At 39.1% G+C, this 27,464-nt stretch overlaps 1 protein-coding gene across 1 annotated transcript; it reads left to right on the forward strand.

The window, feature by feature from the left end:
* The first annotated feature begins 5,022 nt into the window (after nt 1-5,022).
* On the forward strand, nt 5,023-27,464 carry GXYLT1 (glucoside xylosyltransferase 1). The gene is given in 9 exon segments (XM_061637836.1): nt 5,023-5,078; nt 7,406-7,447; nt 7,449-7,575; nt 9,875-10,031; nt 13,882-14,108; nt 21,510-21,568; nt 21,570-21,635; nt 22,557-22,726; nt 27,304-27,464. Coding segments are annotated over 9 exon segments (1,065 nt in total).

The following is a 27,464-nucleotide window of genomic DNA, read 5'->3' on the forward strand; positions in this document are numbered from 1 at the left end:
TGATGGTGTTGTGGTGGATCTCTCTTTCAATACAGCAAATTCTACCAGCAAATTTTTGGGGAAGGTTATTCTGCTTGATTTCCACTTGGTATATGTTACGTAGCTTCCTGTTAAAATCCTGTAACATTTTGTATTGCAAATGTTCCAGGATTTTTTGTCCCACTTTGGTTGTGCTATAGCACAAGAGAGTCCCTCCAGATGGCAATAATGTGGTAACATTGGGGATGCATTGCAGGACAACATATGAAGTGGAAAGATGCGTGGACAGTCCAACAGTAAATCCATCACTAAAGCAGTATTATTGTGTCACTGATATGTTGCAGAATGCATCCATAAACAACACCAGTCTGGAGGGTTCCTTTTTGAGTTGTTTGTAGGTAAAAATAAGATACACATACACATTACATTTGTACTGCATTCTACTTCAAAGCTGAAAAGCTGGGAGCTGGTAAGGGTTAATAATGTAAGCTACCTTTATTTTATATGAAGGACCACTTCCCAGTACTGCGGGTCATGACTCAGGTTGTGTGTTTCCCTGTTGCACTTTGAAAACTGAATCACACAATAAATCAGAAGGTATCATGAAATAACCAATCATTTAAATATTTATAAGTAAAGTAAGGATTGAGATTTAACTTTTGTAGTAAGATCTCTGGTCATGCTTATTCAGTTCTTTTTCATTTCTTCTTACTCCTATATGAAGCCTATGATGCAATATGCTGTAATCGCTGTTCCAGTTCTTTTAGCAGAAAGGAGCAAAACCATTACAGAAGCGTTAAAATGAACGTAGGAAACTTGCCTGAGGTGGCTTTGACTCTACACAGTGTGCTGTACAAACGATATAAGGTACGCTTCTGCTACTGCACCGCCTCCACAGTTGCCTATTTTAAAACAGCCTAGTATTGACTTGTTTGAGCTCTGTAATTAAAAGGGGATGGAGGGTTAGTTCTAAATAGAAAAGCTGCTGCTGTTTTTAAGTTGACTTCACGAGCTGTTCCATGGGCATGGAAATGCATAGGTTTGGCAACGGGGTCTCAGTGCCAGCGCAATGACACAGGTGGTGTCTTGGCTCTACTGCAAGTGTTGCAGCAGCTATTTCTTTTTTCTTAAATGGAGTTTCAGTTTAATATACACTAATTGTCTTATGAGAAGCACATCTTCATTTGATGATATATGCAAATGCTGGCTGGTCTCTTTACATTAGTATAGTTGAATTGCAGGAGGAGCTGGGATTAGCTACTTTTTGATCTCTCAACTGTATTTCTTGTGGAGCTTACACCTTTGAAATTAGCTAGCTTGTGAGAGAGTTTTTGCCTTAGTGAAGCTGTCATATCAAATCAACTATATTGCAATAGCTTTCAATTTATAGGGCTGAATTTTATATTCATAATAAGGCCCTTAGTTATAACTTTCTCTCTCTCAGCGCCTGCATTCACAATGGCATTCTGTGTATCAGTTGTGAGTCCTGATATTGTGCACCTGTCCCATTGTGACAACATTTTTTCACTTTATAATGGTAAACTACTGAAATGAATTTTAGCAAGCTAATATGGTAACCAACTGCAGGGCGCCTTTCATTCCTGATGGACTGCATTCCTGATGGCCAGCTTCACTGAGATGAAAGATGATTAGCTGCTGTTCAGCTTCTGACTAATGTCTGCACTTTCTTCATTGCATAGTTTCCTGTTTCAGATTAAGGATTAGGATAATACATGATTGTATTCTGAATAAGTCCTGAACGCAAGTTACTACTGCATTTGACATATTATACAGCCACAAGAGTGGCTATATACTATAGTCAGCATGTATTTTTTGCATTCCACAATGTTAAAGTGAAAATACCCCCCACATGCTATTCTGGTCATTCCCATATGCTCATTTCAGAACAACCCTTACAAAACGTATAGTCCTGAACTCAGAAATGCTTGCTTAACAACCCTCTAAGTTTTCATGGCAATACACAAAACAGTCAGAGTACAGAGTTCAAAGTCTAAACAGAGGGGAAAAAACCCAGACCCCTTTTGGACTTTTTTTCTGACAGAGTTCTCATAATCTGTTGAAATTCCTTAAAAAAATCAGCCATGTTCACAGAGTACCTGTAATCCTATTACTGACCTTGCCCTTCATCTTCTGCAGTTTAAAAGTTAAAAAAATGCCTGGCTGATTTTTAATTCATTTAAGAAATTTTGGCTTCAACTCAATGATAATGTTGGGCATGCTCAGTAAGAACCAAGTGTCAGTCTTCTAAAAGCCAGACTCACAGCTGCTGGGCTTGACTAATCAGGGGGCCACACCCACACCAGACTTTTATTTCACTTGAGACAGCCATGGCTTCCCCTAAAGAATCCTGGGAGTGTAGTTTGTGAAGGGTGCTGAGAGGAGACTCCTATTCCCCTGACAGAGCTCCAATGGCCAGAGTGGTGTAACAGTCAGCCACTCTGATTGAAGCTCTGTAAGGGGAACAAGGTGTCTCCTAGCAACTCTCAGCACCCTTCACTAACTACATTTCCCAGGATTCTTTGGAAGAAGCCATGACTGTGTAAGGTGAAATAAAGGTCTGGTGTGCATGTGACCAGGGGCACCTTTGGTTTAAATTTGGGTGGGAGGCTACATGTGCCTGCTGTAAAATAAAAAGGTGGGGGAAACACTGAAAAGCAACGATACTGTTCACAATGTTTTCCTTTTGGAAAGGAAAGGGGCTTCCCCTCTGCCCACCCAATCTCCTGCCCTCCCCTTCCTGCCCTCCTTCTCCCATCCGCCCCTCCCCCAGCTCAGTTTCAACTATCCTAAGCATGATTGCACAGGAGTAAATCCCACTGAACTCAAAAAGCATGCAAATGATCAAACCTGCCCTCTCCTCCTCCCTCCTATCCCCTCCCTCTTGCCCCTTCCTTCTCCCTTCCTTAACTCCCCCCTTTCCTCCCCATCCCCTTCCAATCCCCTCCTTCCCCTCCTCCTGATAGTCACTTTAAACATGTATGATTTACTTTGCAATTTTAGTGAAGTTTCCGATAATAAATCATTCTCTTTTGCTTCTGTTTCTCTGAAATATGTGAAGTACAGCAACACTTTATAACACTAAAAAAAAGCTCCAAAAACAATTGTGGAATAATGGTACTGACTGTTCTGCAGAATAGTTTTCAACGGATATGAGGAGTGTCTCAGTTTGCACAAGTTAAAACAGTGGAAGGTGAAATATATTCTAGCCAAATTCTAGGTGTGCTCTATGTTTTTAATTGACCATGCCCACCTTTCCTTAAGTTGAGTAGTTTAAGCATAGCAGGCTGAAAACATGCATCTAGGGCAGGCCAAGTTGCTGTACCCTTCCCCATGATACTCCATTTCATTCCTCATCTCACTGTTTTCCAGTCAGCATTCCATAGAATCTCCCCTCCCATTAATCATTGTACTTCTGCAGGTTTGGGGTTCACTTAAGCCTGCTCAAACCTCCCTCTTATATGTGGATGGTGTCACCTTGTCTAAACAACTTTGATTAGATATAATGATTTATAATAGGGAAATGTGCAATATAGCAAATAGATATTCTTTAGAAGGTCATATTTAGCAGCAATTTCTAGCAAGAAATGTGGAGCCCTGTCAAAAAATGAGGTTTTTTTCATATTCTCCCTTTCCTATTTTTGCTCCAGCAAAAAAATTAAAAAAGAAGGAAACAAGGCCTCCACTCCCTTTTTCCCAGGGTTCACAGTTTTACTTCAAGTCCAGCAATGTGCATAACAAACAGAATGGACCAGGATCCTTAAGACAGGAGGGCCTTGCTAGAGAAGATCAAAGATGAACCCAGATAAATAAACATTCTGTCTCACTTTCTGTCCAGCAGAATATTGATGAGAAAGTAAGTTACCCAAATGAGGTACGTGCAAATGACACTAAAAAGTAAAACAATTCCACACAAGTTGTAGGGCAACTAATAGTGCTTAAAACATAATCTGTAGCTATATGATGTGTATCACTGACAGTTTTGATTGAGTACTTATAGCATCTGCCCTGTGCATGAAACTGTTTTTTAATGCACATTTAGTACAAAGACATCATCAGTTGTGTTTAAGAAATGTAATTAAGCCCATCTACCTATTACTTCGTAAGATCCTCCGTGGCACAGAGTGGTAAGCGGCGGTAATGCAGGCGAAGCTCTGCTCACGGCCGGAGTTCGATTCCAACGAAAGGAGGAAGTCGAATCTCCAGTAAAAGGGGTCGAGGTCCACTCAGCCTTCCATCCATCCGTGGTCGGTAAAATGAGTACCCGGCATATGCTGGGGGGTAAAGAAAGGCTGGGGATGGAACTGGCAATCCCACCCCATATATATGGTCTGCCTAGTAAACGTCGCAAGACATCACCCTAAGAGTTGGAAACGACTTGCACTACAAGTGCGGGGACACCTTTACCTTTTTACCAATTACTTAGTTTGCAATTCTGCGCACACTTAAATGGGAATAGAGGCCATTGGACAGAATGGTATTTATTATATTTATTTATTTATTTATTTATTTTATTAGATTTATATCCCGCCCTTTCTCACAATAGGAGCCCAGAGAGGCACACAAAAGCACTAGAAACACTTTAACACATAATAAAAACAGACTTTAAAATATATTAAAACAAAACAACCATTAAGAACATATTAAAACAAAACATCTTTAAAAATATTTTTAAAAAGCTTTAAAAAATCTAGTTTTTAAAAAAGAAGATTTAAAAACACATTAAAAAGCAATTCTAACACAGATGCAGACTATTTACTTCTTACATAGGATTATATAATCTTGGATTTTATGGTCAGGATCTTTATCCTGGTTACATTTGTCCTGATTTGATTTGATACAAACTAATGTTGCACAATGCATTAAGCTCTATGTTCAACCACTAATTGGGTGTTTTATTTATGAGCAAGCAAGAATATTCGATTACAGCCTCTAAATAAAACAAATAATATCCATATAGGATTGTTTCTGATGTTTCCTGTTAGGTGTAAGAATGTGTCTATATCTTACTGGAATTCCTATTGGATGCTGCCCTCTGATGTTTGTGAAATGAATTGCTTTTAGGAAACTGCTCAAAGTTAGGCTTTGACTAAATTGCTCAGTAATAAGTATCTGAGAATATTAAAAACCATGGAAGCAGCTATTAAATGTTTTGGCTTTTTTCTCCCTCTAGCACTCACTGTTTTTCAGTATTACTAGATTTCAGTCATGATTCAACTTATTAAAGAAAAAAAAGAATATTAAAGAATTTTGAAATCCATATATTTCCTGAACAAACATGCATACTAGTTGTTAGCTATAACAATTAAAAGATGCTGGTTTGCGACTAAATTGAACTGTTATGCAACCTAGGAATATGATCCCAAATGTTTGGTCTTGCCATCCACGTGAACAGCAAAATTATAGAGACACAAGGTTTTGCTGGTTTTCTCTTTATATGTACAAGGATACTAAGCAAGATCACTTGAGAGTGAAGAGTCAGATTGAAGGTTGCATGTACTTCTGTGATTGTTTTCCCCATCTTTTTTTAAAATGGAAAGTTGTGGATGACTTTACTGTAGGAAGATTTGTGTGGAGAGGGGTCTGCTTATGATAAAAAGATATAGGAACCCTCCCCCCCCTTCCCCAGTAAGAGACAAACATCTGTTCTCCTGCTGCTTGTTTCCAACTCAGGCACCTTTTTATCTGAAGCCTTCTTTGCTTGCTAGTTGGCTTGGGGAATTGATATTGAGGACAAACACAGTCTTGGTTTGTAAACGAAGCTGATATTTCTGAATCCTGCATTCATTCAGTCCTACAGCCCTCCCAATACAGAGTTGGGAAGGGGGAAGAATAGCAGATCTGCATGTATTATATAGCTTGACCCAAATGGTGCAATTCTATGCAGGTTTATTTAGGAGTAAGGCCTATTGAACAAAGTGGGACTTACTTGCAAGTGAGCACACATAGGATTGGACTGTAAGTGTTCAGAACTTTCCAGAAGGAATGTAGTGTTGTGTACATGAGATTTGCTTGTTCACTTCCACCTGCCTTCAGTTCTTTCAGTAAACCATAGCTAAGACCTAACCACCATTTGTTCAGATTCAGATATAACGTTAAATTGCAGGCAGTTAATGAAAAATGGAAGCAAAAAGCTTCTGATATCCTTCAGATTCATTTTAAAGACATGAGTAGTCTTCAAGATGTTTATATTATATTTGGATTTCATTTTTAAACCAGATTTTTTTTATGCACATAATGCTAAGCCTCACTGTGCCTTTGGAAGGTGACAGGTTTGTGCGCTTCCTCCTCTCCAGCAAGCAAGAGGATATCTGCCAAGGTTACTTTTAATTCAAAGAATCTTATCTTGGCTTAACATTAGATGAAAACCAGAAATCCTGGTTTAAAACAAACAATGGTTAAATAACCATAGGTCCATAACCTATGGTTCAAAGTTGGTGTGTTTAGAAACTAACCTTTGCTTTAAACCAGACTTCATCATTCAGATGTAATGTCAACCTGAGAAAGTAAATTTGGCCGAATTCCTCCTGACTATGCAGGAGGAGGAAAGAAAAGGGGGTGCATGAATACCTAGTGTGAGCTGATGCCCACTCACTTAGCCATGATTTAATGCTGGGAAAAACAGAAGGGAGCAGAAAAAGAGGAAGGCCAAACAAGAGATGGATTGATTCCATAAAGGAAGCCACAGACCTGAACTTACAAAATCTGAACAGGGTGGTTCATGACAGATGCTGTTGGAGATCGCTGATTCATAGGGTCGCCATAAGTCGTAGTCGACTTGAACGCACATAACAACAACAATGTTATGTGTGAACCAGTTCAGTGAGTTTCTCTTTTTAAAATTAATTTTTAACTTTTTAAAATAACTCTGTCTTCAGTATAGTGAAATTCAGAATTCTGAGAGGCATTCAGTGCTGTTCCTATCAGAACAGACACATTGAAGTCAATTGACATGACTAATTTAGGTTCATTAATTTCAGTGGGTCTGCTTTGAATAGGATTTAGTTGAATAATACAACTCTTTGTCTCTTTTATAAGCAAGGAGTGCTTTATGCATTTGATGAAGAGAACTGTGTGTTTATGAAGTATTTTTTTCTTACAGTAGAACAGAAAGCTCATGAGCACGTGGGACTCTTAACTGAATTATATATTTAAAAAATATTTAGTGTATTCTACTGTTTCTTAATTGCCAGTTAGAAAGCTTGGAAAAATTGCTTAGTGAATATCTTGAAAATTATTTACTGGTTGCTGTTTTTTACACATCCTTGCAATAAACATTATTTGGGGTTGCCAGGCACAATAAGGGAGGGACGCAGACAGAGAGACAGAAATAATCTTCCACTTAAAATAATACAGTGCAAACATGTTTACATTTGTTTCTCTGATAACTAGTTTTGCTTTCTTTCTTTGATTTTCTGAAAAAACAGCCTTCTGATAGTATGCACCTGACAGGTAGCCTGTGGTAAAAGGTTGGAAGAGACTGTTATTATGTTGAGATCAGCCGTTATTTTCAGCATCAAACTTCTTCAAATTCATATTTTTGCAGAGGACCCAGTACACAGTGCCTTCAGAAAACTAGTAAGCATTCAGAAATTAGAAGGTACCCAAACAATAACTAGTAATGTGTTTTGTTAAAGGTAACTTGTTTGATCAACTAGTTCTTCTAATTCCCTTAGCTTGCTTGCTTTATAAGTAATAGAATCAAACTACAGCCTGGATCTGAAAACTGGTAGCATTTATTTTTGTATTTTATAGTTGGGATATAGAGTATCTTAAGTGAGCAGAAAGCATGTCAGATGGACTGGCAGGTTTCTGTGTTTTCACATGCTATGGCAAGTGTGCTGCCATTCATTGGTGAGAATGCATTAAATGCTGTTGTCTTCCAATGGTCTGCCAGAAGCAGCTCACCCAGTGGAATGGAGCTGCAGCAATGGCCTCCCAGCTGCAACATCACTGCCACTTACCAGGAGGGGAGACTGGGAATGTGCGGGCACACCAGCAGAGCCAATCTGATGCTCTCATCAGAGCAACCACACAGTCTCACCACCATTCTGCCCCTGCTGGTAAGCACCGATGCTGCTGCCAAGAGGCTATTGCTGTGGCTCTGCCCCACTGGGTGTGCCACTCATGTGGCCTGCTAAGAGCTTCAGTACTCTTCAACAATTTATTCATGCAATACTGGGGATGTTGTAGAAAGCATGTGTATGATCATACAGCATCTCCTGTCTTGCACAGAGACATTGTGTACAGTTGCTTCCAAAGAGACTGCTAGTGAGCAAAGCATGAACAAATTGAAGGTTGCCACCACATGCCTTGTATTTGTCTGTGTAGGCCCGAAGTTCAGCAGAGATTCTAATGAGGTTTGAAATTGGTATCATTACTGTTTCTTTCTTGCTCTGATGCACAAGTGGAGTAAATAATCTAATGAAGACAGGAGAGGGAGAATCTGGGGCTGTAGTACAGCCAAATCCTGAGCCCTCGCTCTGGTGAGGGTGGAAGGCAAGAGCGGGCAGCTGGAGGGGAACAAAACACACCATTTCCAGGGCTGACATACTTTCTTCCCATGTCTTGGAGGCACATTGGGAGAATGGGAGGGTTTTGGATAAAGTGGATAAAGATCTGCTCCCTAAGGCTTTTCCTTCTTGCTCTCTCTGACACCAGAGCACAGATAGAAGATGGGCAATGGTGGCAGTCCTATCTGGCTAAAAGAGGGCTTCCAAGGGGAAGACCTCTTTTTCCACCTGCATAGAAGGAGAAGCTGTTAAGGCTCCCGGGAATCCAAAAACATCTGGAAAGACCACTGGTTTCATTGATTTACAGTTTAAAAAAATCTGTATTGTTTTATAGCCTGATTGGGAAATAAAGCAATATGAACTGAGACCACTCTGAAACTTAGGTACCCAGAGCCGCCCCTAGGCACTGGGAAGCAGGGCAGTTGCCCCCAGCCCTGCACTTTGGGGGCCCTCGCGCTTGGTGATCTGCGTATATAGAGAAGCTGGGCTGTGGCAGGGTTTTTTTCTCTCTCTTCAGCCGTGCAGCGGCTGTCTCGCCAGCCGCTTCCTGAGCTGATTTTGGGCGGGAAATTTGAATTTCCCGCTCTTGGGGAATCTCCCACTCTTCGGCTGTGTGCTTGACCGTTTTTTTCCCTATCCTGCCTGCCCACTCATCAGCTGTGCAGTGGGTGTGCGGCGCTTAGCGAGCTAATTTTAGGCGGGAGGTTTGAATCCTCTGCTCTTCGGCTGTGTGCCTGAGTGGCTTCCCTGTGCTGCTGCCTGCTCATCAGCTGTGCAGCGGGTTTACAGCACTTGCCGGCTTATTCTGGGCGGAAATTCCTGTTACCACTGCATCAGCTGAGCGAAGTTTCTTTAACCTGAAATTATTGAAAAATTATTTAAGAACTATGATGATTCAAGAAAGGTTGTCTAATTTGACTTTGAACATAAATTGCGTGAAAATCTAGATTTTGACAAGTTGATTAATGATTTTGCAGAAGTGAAAGCAAGGAAAATAAAATTTTGAGAATAAATATATAGTTTCTTATATTTGTATAATTTTAATTTTAATCTGAATGTAATTGCCCATCAACAAAGCAGCCAGACTACAGAAATGATTAAATTCTGTCATCCTCGATATTTAAAACAATGGTTCTGCACAGTGTTTTCAATTGTTTAGTAAGGAAGATCTCTCTCTCTCTCTCTCAATATATATATATAGAGAGAGGGAAAGAATGTGGGGGGGCCCAACTATGCTTTTGCTCCAGGCCCCGCACATGCTCAGGGCGGGCCTGTTGGTACCTATCAAGTTAGAGAGTTGTTTGTGATTTTTTAAATTCTTATTACATGCCTTTCATGTCATTTTAAACATTTTTTTTTCTCAGCATGATGGTTTGGCATATCAAGGAAAATCTAATTGTATTTTATACCGCATCAGTTATTCCAACAGTTTCTTCCATTCTGCGGAGAATGCAGCAGAATGGAAGAAACTGTTCAAGCCCTGTGCTTCTCAAAGGTCTTTTTTCCCAGTAAGTGATAGTGGTCATGGCAGAATGTGCAACTTTTAAAAATTCACTTAACTCACTTTATCAAATGTAGATTTGTGCTCCTAAACATAGCCGTTTGGTTTATTTGGATCTCTCAGCGGGGTGGAAGGAAAGATGTTGCTGCTTGTCTAAATGGTAACAGTGTTGAATGAACATTCAGTAGTCATCCGGATCTTAAGCACGATGTTGCTCCCTCTTGGCATACAATTTGGAAGGGGAAGGATGAGTGTGTATTGGAGCTTTTGGAGGAAGAGAAGGGAATTTGTATGCTGGAAGCAGTGAATATATATGTGCACACATATACATGACTGGCTGTTTACAGGCTGAAGAAGCAGGTACAGGAAGCTTTACAAATATAAACAACGACAGTGAGACAAAATTAATTGTGTGCTTTCCACTTTGTATTTATCCTTCCTCATTAAATGAAACATTAGCTTCCTTATACAATTAATGGCTGAATAATAGGTGCCATTTGCTTTAGATACAGTACTGAGTTCAGGGAATTTATGTAATCATATACAACCAAATCCTGTTTGTTGCTGGCCATGTACTGGTATCAGCATTGGCTTTACCTGGGCTCTCTTTCTCTCCATTTACCACAGTGGTGCTCAGAGCAGAGCCAAGCACAGAGTTCCAGTTGAACTGAGTGTCCTAATTATACCGCACTCAGCTGAATGAGCTTACAATTCCCCCTTCAGACCTTCCCACCCAACATGGGTATGTCAGGATGGAGCTGGTGCTTATGGCCGCGTGCTCCTTCGTGAACACATTTTCAGAACAGCTATTTAATGGTTTAATGGTTTAAATAAATCTGTAAATATTTTATTTATTTAAAATATTTCTATCCCACCCTTCTACCCTATGATAGGGCACTCAGGGCGGCTTACAAAAATAAACGTACATAATAAAATTGTAAACAGTAAAATCACCAAAACATTACAATAATTTAAAATACATAAAATACAATTAAAATACATAAAATATAACATATATATACATATATATAGGGGTGGTACTAAAGGAACTACAAAGGTAAAATTTAACATAGAAGGCATAACATCAGTGTCAGGCTCTGACTTCAGTCCCTCCCAAAGGCTCTCTGGAACAAGATCGTTTTCAGAAGTCTCTGGAAAACCAACAGGGAGGGAGCAGAGCGGACTTCATGGGGTAGAGTATTCCAAAGCTTGGGGGCCACAGCTGAAAAACTCTCTCCCGTGTGCCTGTCAAGCTAACACCTTTCACTCCAGGCACACAGAGGAGACCAGAGGCAGATGATCTTAAATCCCAGGCAGGTACATATGGGCGTAAGTGGTCCCTCAGGTATATTGGTTCAAGGCCATTTAGGGCTTTAAAGGTCAGAACCAGCACTTTGAATTGGGCCCGGAAGCAAATTGGGAGCCAGTGGAGTCAATAAAGCACAGGGGTGATATGCTCCCTGCGCCATGTTCCAGTTAACATTCTTGCTGCTGCATTTTGGACCAACTGCAATTTCCAAACCGTTTTCAAAGGCAGCCCCACATAGAGTGCGTTACAGTAATCAAGCCTCGATGTCACCAATGCATGTGTCACTGTGGCCAAGTCAACTGCCTCCAGAAACGGATGGAGCTGGTAGACCAGTTTGAGTTGGCAAAAAGCACTCCTGGCTTCCACAGCCACCTGATATTCAAGCAGCAGGGCAGGACCCAGGAGGACTCCCAAACTGCGGACCTGCTCCTTCAAGGGGAGTGCAACCCCATCTAGAACAGGTTGCGACCCCATCCCTGATGCAGTTTTCCCCTTGACCAGCAGTACTTCCATCTTGTCTGGATTAAGTTTCAGTTTGTTAGCCCACATCCAGCCCTTCACAGCCTCCAGACACTGGTTTGGGATGAGCACCCCCTCCCTGCAATCAAGTGGTAGGGAGAGATAAAGCTGAATGTCATCAGCATATTGATGACATTGTACTCCAAATCTCCTGATGACCTCTCCCAGTGGTTTCATATAAATGTTAAAGAGCATGGGAGACAGAATGGAACCTTGCGGTACCCCATAGGCCAATGGCCAGGAGGTCGAGCAGTAGTCTCCCAGCACCACTTTCTGGGTCCTGTCCATCAGGTAGGACCGGAGCCACTGTAAAACAGTGCCTCCCAATGCCATCCAGCTAGATGGCCCAGAAGGATACCATGATTAATCTTATTGAAGCCACCGAGAGTTCCAGCAGCACCAACAGGGATGCACTCCCCCTGTCTGATGCCCGGCATAGGTCATCAAGCAGGGTGACCAAGACAGTCTCTGTCCCATGACCAGGCCTGAAGCCTGATTGAAAATGGTCAGATAGTCTGATTTATCCAGGAAAACATGGAGCAGAGCAGCCACTACCCTTTCAATCTCCTTGCCCAGAAAGGAGAGATTAGAGACTGGGTGGAAGTTGTTAAGACCCACAGGGTCCAACAAAGGCTTTTTAAACAAAGGTCTTATCACAGCCTCCTTCAACAATGTTGGCACACAACCTGCCCTTAGGGTGGTGTTAATTAAATATGCCAACCAGTCAGCCACTCCCCCTCTGGCAGATATGATTAACCAGGATGGGCAAGGGTCAAGGGAACAAGTAGTAGTCCTCGATTCTCCCAGAATCCTGTCCACATTTTCAGGCTTTACAAGCTGAAAAGTATCCATAGAAAAATGACCAAAGGAAGCTTCGGGGACATCTGGCACAACTGTAGTTAATGCAACTGTAGTTAATGCAAAGTGCAGTGTTGGAACATGTAATCTTTTTCTCCATAGATAGTCTATGGGTCTTCAAGACTCTGCTTCATAGCTCCATGTAAACTGATTCTCTGCCTGAAGCTTTCCCCCTATATCTCTGAAATGGTAACCAAGTGCATGGTCCAGGCAGTGTGGGGTGGATAGCATGTGAACTATCTAACCTCTAACCATTTTATTCTTTTATACTTCTGTAGTGACACTTAAAGCTCCAAAAAACTTCTTACTCCTTTCAAGCCAGTTTTGTGAATAACATTTTTAATTACTGCTAATTGTCCTAAGCAAGCACATTCATATTGCCATTCCTAAATTCCCCAAAGTGAGAGGTAATTGTGTCAATTACAATAAAGTCTGTGGTGTGCATTCATCTCTAGTGAAGATCCCGAGAGTAGCATTGCTAATTCATCAAAATTAGTGTTTCTGTGAATATACATGTACATTGTGGGTTCACGAGCAAGTGTGCACTGATGCAAGGGCTGATCTGCTAACAATGGTTATAGTCAACTGGCTATTGGGAACCCTGCAGGGTTTCCAGTTTCTTGCTGTACAGTAACTGTGTCCAGCTGTACATGCTTACAGTCCCCTTCAGACCTTGCCACTCAATGCAGGAAGGGTTAGATGAGGAGCCAGCATACAAAGCCCCTCCACAGATTGGAGAAAGCCTGAATAGGAACTTTAGGAATGTGTACTTCTCTATTTATACTAGGAGTTCTTAGCAGCTTCCAAAATTAAAAGCAATAAAACATAAAACCAATAAAAGCTCTAGCCATATAAAATACCCTAAAATGAGAAACTGTCATAATTTAATTTAACATAATAAAACATTCTTGTATTTAGCCCATGGATAGCACTAAATTTTAGCCCATGGTGAATCTCCATCTCAACCTGCTTATATTATACTCTTATTTTCTATGTTGCACAATCAATTCATAGATATTGAATTAATTAAAAGCTGTATGTTTTCAGAAGCTATCTGTTGAGGAGGAACATGATGGGCAGATATTGAACTTCCTCAGTGGTTCATTGGTCAAGAGTAACATGATTAATTGCCTGACCTAAAATTTGTTTCTAAAACGTCTTTTTTTCATATTTAATCCTCAAAGATGTGGACTTCTTGCTCAGTGTTGACACAGACATCTGATTCTTAAGATGATATTTGTTCTCTCCTTCTTTCAGTTCTACTCAAGTTGCTGCAATGGCACCTGAAAATGAGGAGCCTCACATTGGGTTGGTATAATCATTTGCTAGGCACCCATATTATGGAAAAACTGGAATAAATTCTGGAGTAATGTTAATGAATATAACCCGCATAAGAAGAAAGTATTGCAAGGTATGTGTTGCTTCTTCTCAGGTTTTCAGTACTTTTGGGATATGCTTATCCTCGCAACTGAAGAGACTCACTGAGATCTCACAATTTGCACATACACTCGTTTTCTTGTCCTGCAAGGCATGCTACTTAACTTCTCCTGATGGAAGCCTTTTTGCTTATTCCTGGTTTTCAAGATATGACAGTTAATGCTGCTGTTCCTGTTTCTTCATGTCCTGCTCAAATAGAAAATAGTATTTACATTTATTTATTTATTTGATTTATATCCCACCCTTCCTCCCAGCAGGAGCCCAGGGCGGCAAACAAAAGCACTAAAAACACTTTAAACATAATAAAAACAGACTTTAAAATACATTAAAACAAAACATATTTAGAAACATTTTTTTTAAAAAAGTTTTCAAAACATCTTTTTTATCTTTCTGTGTAATATCCTGCTAAAGAAATAATAGAAATGGTAGATAACAGTGTAGATGCTAACCTAACCAGAAGGTGGTGCTACTACACTGCAAGCTTCTGATTCCTAGAAAAATACCGTCTGCTTTAGTGTGTGCGTGCTTAGCTTTGAAAGTCACTTGCTAAATCAATTCATATAATCTGTACATAAAGCAACACTTAAATTACAAGAATTATATTTATTTCCCATGGTAGATAGCTGCTTTACTACAAAACTTGAAATTATTGAAAGTACTCAGAAACACATGCCTCTGCACCAAATGAGTATTAAAATTGGTGGTGTACTATAACATTACAGGGATTTTGCTGGATGTGGACGTGCTTATAGGATGTAATTCAGTGATGGTGAATGGCTATTACTGGACATACTGTTCTTATGTGACAGATTTTCTCTGAAATGGTGTATTGTGTGTATATTATGTGTCTTCAAATTTATTACAACTTACGGCGACCCTATGAATCGGCAACCTCCAATAGCGTCTGTTGTAAACCACCCTGTTCAGAACTTGTAACTTCAGGTCTGTGGCTTCTTTATGGAGTCAATCCATCTCTCGTTTGGTCTTCCTCTTTTTCTACTCCCTTCTGTTTTTCCCAGCATTATTGTCTTTTCTAGTGAATCATGTGTTCTCATTATATGTCCAAAGTATGATAACCTGTTTTATCATTTTAGCTTCTAGTGATAGCTCTGGTTTAATTTGTTCTAACATCCAATTATTTCTCTTTTTCACGGTCCATGGTATCCTCAAAGCTCTCCCTCAGCACCACATTTCAAATGAGTTGATTCTTCTCTTATCCATTTTTTTCACTGTCCAACTTTCACATCTGTACATAGAGATCGGGAATATTATGGTCTGAATGATCCTGACTTTGGTGTTCAGTGATACATCTTTGCATTTGAGGACCTTTTCTAGTTCTCTCACAGCTGCCCTACCCAGTCCTAGCCTCCTTCTGATTTCTTGACTATTGTCTCCCTTTTGGCTAATGACTGTTCCAAGGTATTGATAATATTTGACAAGTTCAATGTCCTCATTGTCAGCTTTAAAGTTACATAAATCTTCTGTTGTCATTACTTTAGCCTTCTTGACTTTCAGCTGTGGTCCTGCTTCTGTACGTTCCTCTTTAATTTCATCAGCATTCGTTTCAGATCATTACTGGTTTCTGCTAGTAGTATGGTATCATCTGCATATGCAGAAAATTTAGTGTAGCTTTTCAGTCTACAGCTTAGATGATCACACTTGAACATGTAATGCATTTTGCCTTTTCCTTGCCTAAGTTTCAACCATGACTTACACAAGGCAAAGACAAAACCCATTCCATTTTCAAGCCATTGCATTTTCTCATTTGTGTCTGCAATTGTGTGCTTGAAATACTCTTAAAATACTTCTGTGGAATCTGGCATAAGTGGCTTGCTCAGAAGTGCTTTGGTCTGCACCCGGACCCCTCTGGCAGTGTAGACTTAACAAGCTAAGAGTTGGCTTCATTTTATTGGTGCGTAGGATAAAAATGTCATTCATGTAGGAATAGGAAAAGTCATTCACCTGGCCCAAAAGATGAATCAAGTCTCAGGACTGAATTAGACAAGAAAATGTTCATATACTTTTCAATTGCGTAATTGCTTTAAAAACGTGTAGGCACAAAGGACCCAAAGTAGAGTAGGGAGACTTTCATCATTTGCTTCCACTATATCCCAATCTAATGAAATTGGATTAGCAGCAAATTGATTTATCAAAGGTCTCAGTTCACACTGTCTGAAACTTTTCCAACTTTTCCCACAAGCCAGGGTTCTGATCTGGATCAGGCCTCCTACGCTTGCCCTTTACTTCTTAAATGCTAGTGGTGTAATTGCTAGTTGCATGAATGGTTCCTCATGTAGTTTACCCTCCCTTCCAAGGAGAGGCCATGTTTTTCTGCTGGGTATATTGCTGGCTAATTTGAAACAGGAAACAGAGGGCACATCCAGACCATACTAAAAACCAACATTTTCCTTATTGGAATTGTCTGCTTGGTAGACCAAAACTAATTGTTTTGTACTTTCATTGTACTTGAATCACACCTTTTCCTCTTCCATACTTGTAGGTGTGCCCTTTTTCGTTCACAAACTCTCCTTTTCTCCTTCTCATCTTGTTGTGTTGCTGATGGGCTCAGATTAGAAGAGTGAGGGGTAAGGGAACCAATGGGTACCCAACAGAAGCAGGAGACATGAAAGGAGCTGAAAGTGTGAGACAATGCAATCGGCATCCCTCCTCAGCAATCACTGTTGCTCTCCTTTTTGCAGTATAGCTGGTATGACAAACTGCGTATTAAGGGAGGGGAAAGTGTGGGAGGCAGTGATTAGAGGCTAACATCATATGGAAGAGGGAGAATTTATGAAGACAAAAGAGGCTTACCTTTCAGATTAAACGGAAGTATGGACAAGCCCTATAAAACATGTGTTCCTTGATTATTATTATTTTTAAGAAACCCTCAGCATTTTCAGGCATATTTCATATGTTGGCAGAGAAAGATTCCCTGAGGGGAGAAAGATTTGTTTTCAGGCCCTGTGCTATCTGCTCCTTTGCATCTGCCTGATTAAGGAGCAGACACTACAGAAAGCACCAGTGAGAATGGAAAGGAGCACAGTAATTCTGAACGTTTTACCTGAAAATATATTTCATAAAGCTACAAACAACAAACTAAGTATTATTTCATTTACACACCATACCCAAAGTAAAGTATCTCTGTCTTTCCATTCTGAGATTAATAACCGTAAATTGTATTCACTATCTCTGAAGAACATTCATAACTAAAAGCATTTGAACACTTCAAAAAAGTGGTACTACATTCTTCTAAATGGGCTTAAGTAGAACTTTTCAATATTTGTGGTGTTTCTTGAATGTGAAGTTACCCTTAACTTCTGAAAGCATTGGTTGCTTCTTATTTCACTTTTAATATTTCTGCTCACCTTCTTTTCATTAGCCCTAGTAACTTTGGGCTTCTTGCCTAGTGACCAAACAGCAACTGAACTGATTTCCCCCCCTATTTTATACTGTTGACCACAGATACTGTAATACCAGATGCTTATTGGCTTCAAAAATTCCTGATTTTAAATTGAACTTAGCTAGTCATTGCATGTATGGTTGCATTTATTTATTCATTTATTTAGTGGGTTTATTACCTGCGCTTCACCCAAAGTTCTTAGGGCAAGTTGTGTAAAAAGATTCTTTTAAAAATTGAAAAAATACAGAACCTTAAATTGCAGAAAAAGCAGCAGCACACCATGGGGGGTGGGTGGAGTCGACTAAAACATCACCTCACCCCACCCTTCCAAAAGCTTGGGCAAAGTTGTGCATCTTGAACTGCTGATGAAGGCTATAAGTCAGGGCAAGATGCACCTTGGAGGGAAGAGCATTCTGTGATTTAGGAGCCACGGCTGAAAAGGCCCTTTGATAGTCATCATCTCCCAAACCATAATTGGGGATGGCATTGTGAGCAGGGCCCTCCAGTCTGAACTTAATTCTCCAGTAGGCCAATATGGGTGGAGGCTCTCCAGATATTTGGGGCCCAAGCAATTTAGGGCTTTATATGTTAACATGAGTACCTTGAATTGGGCCCAGAAGCAAATTGGCAATTGGTGTATATCCTTTAAGACCGGTATAATATGCATGTGGTCCACAGCACATGTCAGTACTCTGGCTGCCCCATTCTCACCAGTTGCAACTTTCGAACCGTCTTCAGGGTCAACCCTTATAGAGTGCATTACAACACACCATTAAGCAAATTCTCTGTAGGTTACTGTAAAGCTGAATTAATTTATTAAAAAATATCACTTATCTTTCTGAAAAGCTATCCAGGGCCATGAACGGTAAAATGCAATGCATAAAACCAGTTGGGCAGACAGCAATACCAGCTTCCAGCCTCAAAGTCTGCCTAAAGATGAAAGTTGTTAACTTACTTATTTACTACATTGGGTTATAGCTGAATTGTGCATGTGCTGCCCAGAGTGAGAGTCTGGGTTGTCATGTTTTTGTATGCTTCAAAGATGCCCAATATCACTCAGTATGATAAACTAGAAGGTATTATGGTCCTACCTGGGTGAGAGACAGGGAGGGAGTGGTTGCGTTGGATGCTATGTATGTAGGCTAAGTATTTGTTCCTTATGGTGATTTGGCTGGAGATAAGTTGTCTGTATGGTTTCTGGAAATGAATCAGAGTAGGATTTAGACATGGAGGACTGTTAAGGACATATTTGGGAGGGATTCTTGGGGTGTGTGTAGCTCCTAGTATAGTTGTTTTAATTCATTATCTAATGAAGCTGTTTAGGAGTTTGTATTTTGGATTTGATTCTTAACTCATAATGTTAATGTTTAAGAGAATACTTTTATTTTTCTGTTAATTATGCTGTTTTGAATGTTTTTTATATTTGGCTTGAATTTGTAATGTTTTCTTTTAATATTTTGTGATGTTTTGTTCAATGTTTTAATCTAGGTTGTAAACTGCTTTGAGATTTGTTTCCCAAATAATATAAAGTGGTATAGCAATGACATAAATAAATAAATAATTGATATCCTGCCTCTCTTTCATCATGGAACCCAAGGCAGTATACATGGTTCCCAGGTGGTAACCCATCAACGTGCTGACCAGACCCAGATCTGCGTAGCTTCCACACGATGGCAGCTTCCTTTCAGATCATACCATGTGTCCTAAAGGTGACCAGAGATTGGCTGAAGTGGTTCTTAATTTTAAAAGAGTTCCAGAACATAGGTGTCTTAGCTGAGATGGCTCTAGCCCAGGAATAGGGAAAGTGTGCCTGTCCAGATGTTCAAATCCAAATTGCATCAGCCAACATGATAGGAGTTGTAGCTTAACAACATTTGGAGGGCCACCAGTTCCCCATGCCATAGCTAGTTCATCAGTCTAATACATCAAAAAGATTGGATTCCCCTACACCTCAATAAATGGAGGAAATATCATATGGGAAAAATGTTGTATGATGGTCCTGGGCCATATAGATTTTATAAGTGTCTACCTGATATTGTTTGGGAATTCTAAGAAGCAAACAAATAAAAATCAGTTGAGTTTTGAAATCACAGCTTTTGAAAGGTTCAGTCCATCATCTTAATTCAGAATGGTGAATAACTGTATCCAATCAAAGACAAACCTGCTCCTTACTCTCAGGAACCATCATGCAAAATTTGGTTACAATATCAAAATGCATCATAGTGAATAGACAAACAACTTTCGAAAATATATAGCAGATATAATCAGAAGCACAAATTGTGTCCAGAAAATTACAGAAAGCCAGTGCAATGCATGAGTGGTGTTGCATATATCCAGACCTCTTAACAGGGTTACTAATTGTAATTTCATTATGTGATGTGGTGGCTCCACATAAAGGCACTGCAACAATCAGTCCTTTAGATTCTACAGAAGTCTTACTGTTATCTGCACTCTTAGGACAGATCATAGAATAGTAGAGTTGGAAGGGGCCTATGAGGCCATCAAGTCCAACCCCCTGCTCAATGCAGGAATCCAAATCAAAGCATTCCTGACAGATGGCTGTCCAGATGCCTCTTGAATGCCTCCAGTGTCGGAGAGCCCACTACATCTCTAGGTAATTGATTCCATTGTCGTATGGCTCTAACAGTTAGGAAGTTTTTCCTGATGTCCAGTTGAAATCTGGCTTCTTGCAACTTGAGCCCATTATTCCATGTCCTGCACTCTGGGACGACCGAGGAGAGATCCTGGCCCTCCTCTATGTGACAACTTCTCATTTACTTGAAGAATGCTATCATATCTCCCCTCAATCTTCTCTTCTCCAGGCTAAACATGCTCATTTCTTTCAGTCTCTCCTTCTAGGGCTTGTTTCCAGTCCCCTGATCATCCTTGTTGCTCTCCTCTGAACCTGTTCCAGTTTGTCTGCATCTTTCTTGAAATGCGGAGATCAGAACTGGATGCAGTATTCAAGATGAGGCCTAACTAGTGCTGAACAGAGGGGAACTAATACTTCACGCAATTTGGGAACTAATACTTAATGCGATTTGGAAACTATACTTCTGTTCAGAGCTTGGAAAAGTTACTTTTTTGAACTACAACTCCCATCAGCCCAATCCAGTGGCCATGCTGGCTGGGGCTGATGGGAGTTGTAGTTCAAAAAAGTAACTTTTTCAAGCTCTGCTTCTGTTAATGCAGCCTAATATAGCATTTGCCTTTTTTGCAGCCACATCACACTGTTGGCTCATATTCAGCTTGTGATCAACGACAATTCCAAGATCCTTCTCATGTGTCATATTGCTGAGCCAAGTACCCCCCCATCTTATAACTGTGCATTTGGTTTCTTTTTTCTAAGTGTAGAACTTTGCATTTATCCCTGTTAAACTTCATCCTGTTGTTTTCAGCCCAATGCTCCAGTCTATCAAGGTCCCTTTGAATTTTGTTTCTGTCTTCCAGATGAGAGAGGTTTCCAAGAAAGTAGCCTACCAGCCCACTGCTCAAGCTTCTTGTGACATGGAGGTATGTTGTGACTGTGCAACTAGCAAACTTTTGTGTGGATGGGCAAATGTTATTGTTTGGTGTCCCCTTTCCCCACAATGCTCTTCTAAATGCTTATTTTAGGTGTGTTTGTTTTACCGGTTTAGTCTGGAAATGTGTCATGCATTACATTTCTGGAGAAAAGCTAAATTGCTCTATTATTGCCCTCATGAGTCTCAGTTTATGTGCTTGCAATTGTTTCAACCTAAGTTAACCACCTGTGTGAGAGGACAATGATTATGAAATTTAAACATTGCAAGGATGCAACACTACATTTTTTATATATTAAAAAAAAGTTCAAGAGGAAAGACAATTGAGGCACTATACACTTAAACTGTATAAGTATAAAGTTAAGTACTTACAGGGCATTATATTCCAGTGTGGAAAAGAGGCTACTAATTCTGTCTTAGCTCTAATATTGGTCTTTTGTGTTTGATGTTGAAGAATGATATGGCAACAGCATGGTTGCGGTGAGAAGAAATTCTCACGCCACTGTTGGGGAAAAAAGTTGAATATAACATGGGGTGATCAGGATCTTCTGAACATTATGTTTTTTCATAATCCAGGCAAGCTGCTTTTTAAGAATGCCATTTCAATCATGCCTCTCACTAATGCTACTTCTATTAGGATCATAGAATGTATTTGTTTTAAATTAATTCTTATGTGCTCTTTCTTAAGATCACTTGCATACTAATCAGGCTTCACTTTGACTTTGTGGGATGCAGCTGCTGTACAATGGTTAACGATAGGGTTGCCATCAAATTCTACCCAAGGGAGAATTGGAAGCTGATCCGTGGTTCCCACCTTCTATAGTTTAGGCCTGCTTTTGATTGGACTGGGGATGATTGGAATCTTGATAGTTTCTGGTTCAGAATATAAGCAGAATTTGTCCAAAGAATTTCACCTATCTCTAATTTGCCTTCTTGCCTATTGTTGAGTGACAGCGAGGACTGAAAAACTATTTGATAAATATTGAACCTGTTGAGCCTGAAAGAGCTTTTACAAAAGTTAGCCTTCATTTAATATAGTAGTCCTTGAAACATGGTATAGACAAATTTCATCTTGGGGCTTCAATTACATGGAAGAAGATTGAATATGCTTAGTGAAATTACAATTCAGTATTTGGTAGTAGAAATTAATTTCATGAAAACGCCTGCTAGTACAATAAGGTTTAAGGTGATTGTATACATGTCAATTTGTTAGGGTTTTATACCATCTGTTTAATTAAAATGTTGGGAGAGATCCAACATAGTGTCCTTCCTCCTGCAGTTCCCCATGCATCCCCAAAATATATTCTGGAGGGTTGAGGGCTGAGAAAAGAAGCCAGAATTTCCATTGCATGTGCAGATTGTCATCGTGCAAGCAGGCAGACATCATTGCATGATGACCATAGTCTTCTGTTGTATGAGCCACCAAATGCAAAAAAGGAACTTGAAACTAGTTAACAGTTTGCCTGTAATCACTGTGGTAGTGGTGTTGTTGCACAAAAAGCCTTTTTGTTTTTCCTTGCCAGTGGAACTATTGGCCTGACCACTGTACTTATGGTAGCAATTGGCAGCAGGCTGAAAAAGAAGGAATATTCATCCTTCATGGCAACAGAGGTGTTTACCATGATGATCAACAACCAGCTTTTCAAGCTGTATATAGCGCAATAAAAAAGTAAGCATTTGGAATTCTAATCTTATCTATGAATTAACATCCAGGATTAAAAATATTCTTTTGAAATCTGACTCTGTCCTTTTTATGCATCACCCTTTTAAATTACTCAATTAAAATGTATGAAAACAAACCTTCAACCTGTATTTGACCAAAAGTTATCAACTAAGCTGTGAGGTGCACATTCCAAGAATTTTATACTGAAGCTTCAGGAAACACTTTCTATAAAAGATCTTAATGTCTAAGAACAGCATAAGTATATAATGTTAGATAGGTTTTGAAATGAAGTGAGATTGTGGACTTCCTAAAGTTTGGAGAGTATAGATCTATGTTTTGAACATACTGGTTTCCATTACCTGGAGGAGAGGGGAGATACCACCTCATAATCTCAAAGGCTGTATCCTTGGAAAGCAATCCTGGATAGTCCTAAACTTAAATTTAAACTTCAGTGTGATAAAGCACAACACGAGGCTAGAACTTCAGCGTGGCATGATGCGGTAGTAAATGCTGGCAGTTACAATAAGTTCACTGACAAACCACGACAATTCTTCTGTTCCCATTTTATTGTTGAAATTAGTAAGCTTCAATACTGAAAAGCTCAATTTTATCCTCTCTCCAAACTCTTATTCCTGTCTCATATCTGCATAATTTAGTTACTTTAATTTATGTAGTTTATAATATATAAATGCACATGCACGTCTTTCATGCTTGGCATAGCTGTTCAGCTTTCTTGTTCTACAAATAAGGTTTCTAATAAACTATTTATCAGTATTTCAGCATACTCACTGAAGAGCTGTAAAATGCAGCAATGTTGCTTATTTTAATGTTCATCCTATCTTGTATATAACCTTCGAAGATCAATAGCATATTTTAATGGTGCTTTGTTGCATGTAGTCATGTAGGTATAAAAATGAAGAAAAGTACTATTGGGGGCCTTAGAATACACTGCACCAAAAGAAAATGCGGTCTCATAAAAATACAATTTCTTTGTTCCTTTGAGTATTGCCCGAAAAATATATAGAAAAGAAAATCTCTCAGCTTTATTTATGATCCGGTTTTGCTTATGCATAAGACATAGTAAAGATGTAGATCAATACTGACCTGATGCCAGCAAGATTAGCAAAATTATTTTATTTGAAATGTTAAGTTTCACATATTACTTGGTTTTAAATGTAGTAAAATAACGTGTAACTCTGGATTAATGACTGTTTTTACTTCAGGTTTCCATTAAATACTGTGTATGCTTGTACATAATTCAGTTTAATGAAGCTGCCCCATCTTTAATAGTACTATAGATTACTCTTTTTCTACTGTTTCAACTCAATAAGAGCCATATATTATTTTAAAGAATGTCATACTGAGATAATTATGCACATTTCAGGCCAAAGCTACAATACAGTGGGCATGTGATCATGTAAATTAACCCATTAATTTGGATGTCTGACACTCATTTTTAGATATGTTTGCCTGAATAGTTATGTTGATTTTTTAGTTTGTTTTTTTCTAGGCAAAATTATTTGGTATTCATTTTAAGTTGGCAGTAATTGGATATCTTGAGTAATCAAAATATATTGCAAACTTGCCGCAGGACTTTATGCATTACACTGTATTATGAATATTGTCATATCTTTACTCGTAATGATCTAAGTATTACTCATATTTCAAGAGAGAGACCTTTCCCCCCATAGTGACATAGTGAAGGTAACATATGATCTAGAAAGGCACTGGTACAAACCTTGCCTTAGCCCTGAACTCTCTAGGTAGTCTTTCAGAAGCAGTTATTGCTCAACTTCAGCATTCTATCTGCAGTATGAGGATTATCTGTGTGCCTTCTGTGAAGGAGATGCAGAGGGTGCCAATGCAAAAATAAACTTTTCACTGGTTGCTTCCCATTTGTGGAATACTCTCTCCAGGGAAGCATGGCTGACGCCATCACTGTCAGTATTTAGACAACAGGCTAAGATGTTTGGTTGTTAATTTGGATTGATGTGATTTCTGGCCTGTTTTGTGGTCTTCCTCTTTTAGTGGGTGGTGGTGGTGTAGGTTTCATCCTTCTTATTTATTTATTTACCATCTTATATGTGTAGGAAAATACAATAAGATACAGAAATAAAGCAGGGAAAAATAACATAAGGGGCAGAAAATCTAACAAAGTTGTTCCTATCTTTCAAAACTCTGAAAATCCATAAGTCATATCTCTTGCCATATTCACCAGCTTACGCCATCTAGACAAAAAAAAATCTGTCTATAGTTTTGTCATCAATGCATAGTCCCATATTTTATTGTGGCATTCTTTCAGAGATGGCACCATGACTGTTCCCCACTTTCCTGTATATAAAATTCTGGCAGCAGTTAACAAATATGAAGTTAATTCTCTTTACTGAACTTTTTGGATAGTTTAACAAGAATACCACTGAATGTAATGGAATTTCTTACTCCTGAATTCTTACCAAATGGGCTTTGATTTTTCCAGTACTTTTTGCCAAGAGACAATTCTCCCACATGGGAAAGAAATCATCTCTTTCTTTCTGGCATTTCCAGCATGTGGCTAGATAGTTTTTATTAATATTATTTATATTTGCAGGTGTAATATGCCACTTATTCATCATTTTGTAACACTTTTCTTTTATGCCTGAGTTTAGAGAGAACTTCTGTGCCTGCAACCATAATTTTCCTCATATATCCATTGGAATATTTTTTTCCTGATATTCTGGGCCCATTTTACCATGCATTCTTTAATTGCTCCTGTTCTGTATCATATTTAAATAGCAATATATTTTTGCGAGTCTGTGTTTCTTTATTTTTGTTACTGATTTCTCAAACTTGGTTATTTTTCTTACACCATCATACCTTCTGATATAATCTTGCACACTTTAGCAAATTTGAAAATATTTGAACAATTGAAGGTTCCTTTCCTGCATGTGTCTCCTGATAGCTGAATATATCATAGGGAGGCTCGGAGGGTGGTGACAAGATCTAGGGCCTTCTCAGTGGTGGCCCCCGAATTGTGGAACAGTCTCCCCGAAGAGGTGCGTATGGCGCCGACATTGTTGTCCTTTCGGTGCCAGGTTAAGACCTTCCTCTTTGCTATGGCGTTTTAATATGTAACTTGTTTTAGTTTTAAATTTTGTTGTAATTGTTTCTGATTTCTTGTTTTTACATATGTTTATGCTGTAGTTTATTATGAGATTTTGAGATGTTTTTGTATTTTTATATTTTGTTGTACACCGCCCAGAGAGCTAATGCTAGTCGGGCAGTATAAAAATCTAATAAAATAAAATAAATAATAATAATAATAATATGGAATGGTGCCCCTGATCTACCAATTCATGAAATTATTCATTTTTCACAATTTAAATGTAGCTATATCCTCTGTGGCGCAGAGAGGTAAGCGGTGGTAATGCAGCTGAAACTCTGCTCGTGGCCGGAGTTCGATTCCAACGGAAGGAGGAAGTCGAATCTCTGGTAAAAGGGGTCGAGGTCCACTCAGCCTTCCATCCATCTGTGGTTGATAAAATGAGTACCTGGCATATGCTGGGGGGCAAAGAAAGGCCGGGGAAGGAACTGGCAATGCCACCCCATATAAACAGTCTGCCTAGTAAACTTTGCAAGACGTCACCCTAAGAGTCGGAAACAACTCGCACTATAAGTGCAGGGACACCTTTACCTTTACATCTCCTTTTATTTTTTCCAACATTGTTTCAAAAGGTGAAGGGTTTGAACTAAGTAATCTTTAAGGTAATCCAAAATCTTCAGTAAATTAGGTAATAAAGAATTTTGGCAAATTGTATAACGGGGTCCCTATCAATTCCCCCCATATTTTGATATTCCTTCATTTGGGTTTGTGATCCAATCTGTTATCCAATTAATCACATTTGTTGTCTAGCATAAATGTAAATTCGGGACCTGAGCTCCTCCTCTTTCTTTTTCTCATCATATTTTTTTTTAGCTTTTAATCTTGGTGGGTTTGTTTGCTTGTTTGCCAAATAAACTTCAAAATCAATTTTTGCCATTTATTTAACAGTGAAGAAGTTATTCTGATAGGTGAATGGTGAAAGAAAAATAATAATTTTGGGCGAAAAAACATTTGAACAGTGTCAGTTAAGATAAAGAAAGCTTCTGCCACTCTAAAAAGTGCGGGAGGTATTCCTTTAACAATGACTCATAACTATTCTTGTATAAAGGTTGTGTGTCTGATGTCAAGATAACAGAACAGGTTTATCTGTCAAATGATAATGAAAAATATATTTTCCCCCTTTTAAATCCAATGATATATTCAATTGTCCATTTTTTGTTTTTCCGTTATTTGATTTCTTCCCAGCTAGTTTCCCATACTGGAATACTTTCTTCTGCTTTAGGTAATGAGGAGAGAGGCTTTACAAAAAATAGTACTGTATCATGTGCAAAAAGTTTATTTCTTTCTTTATTGATTTTACCCTCTGAATATCGTTAGAGACTCATAATACTGAATATTTAGAACAACAATGGAAAGCAGTTTCAGAACTGTTTTGGACAAAGTAGTACTGTTAGAATGGTAAGTATGACTTATTAATACAGCATTTCTAATTTCTTTTTCCCCAACATTCATTTGGTGATGACCTGGTGCATGCCTTGTGGCTACCCCTTGAACTAGAACTACAAAAGACACAGCATACTTACTCTGGAAGAAAATACGAAGTATTCACAAAGCAGCTAACAAAAAGCATAGGAGACAATTGCAACAGACGATCTAAGGGAAGGTGA

Source organism: Rhineura floridana, chromosome 8, assembly GCF_030035675.1.
Source record: "Rhineura floridana isolate rRhiFlo1 chromosome 8, rRhiFlo1.hap2, whole genome shotgun sequence".
Taxonomy (NCBI): domain Eukaryota; kingdom Metazoa; phylum Chordata; class Lepidosauria; order Squamata; family Rhineuridae; genus Rhineura; species Rhineura floridana.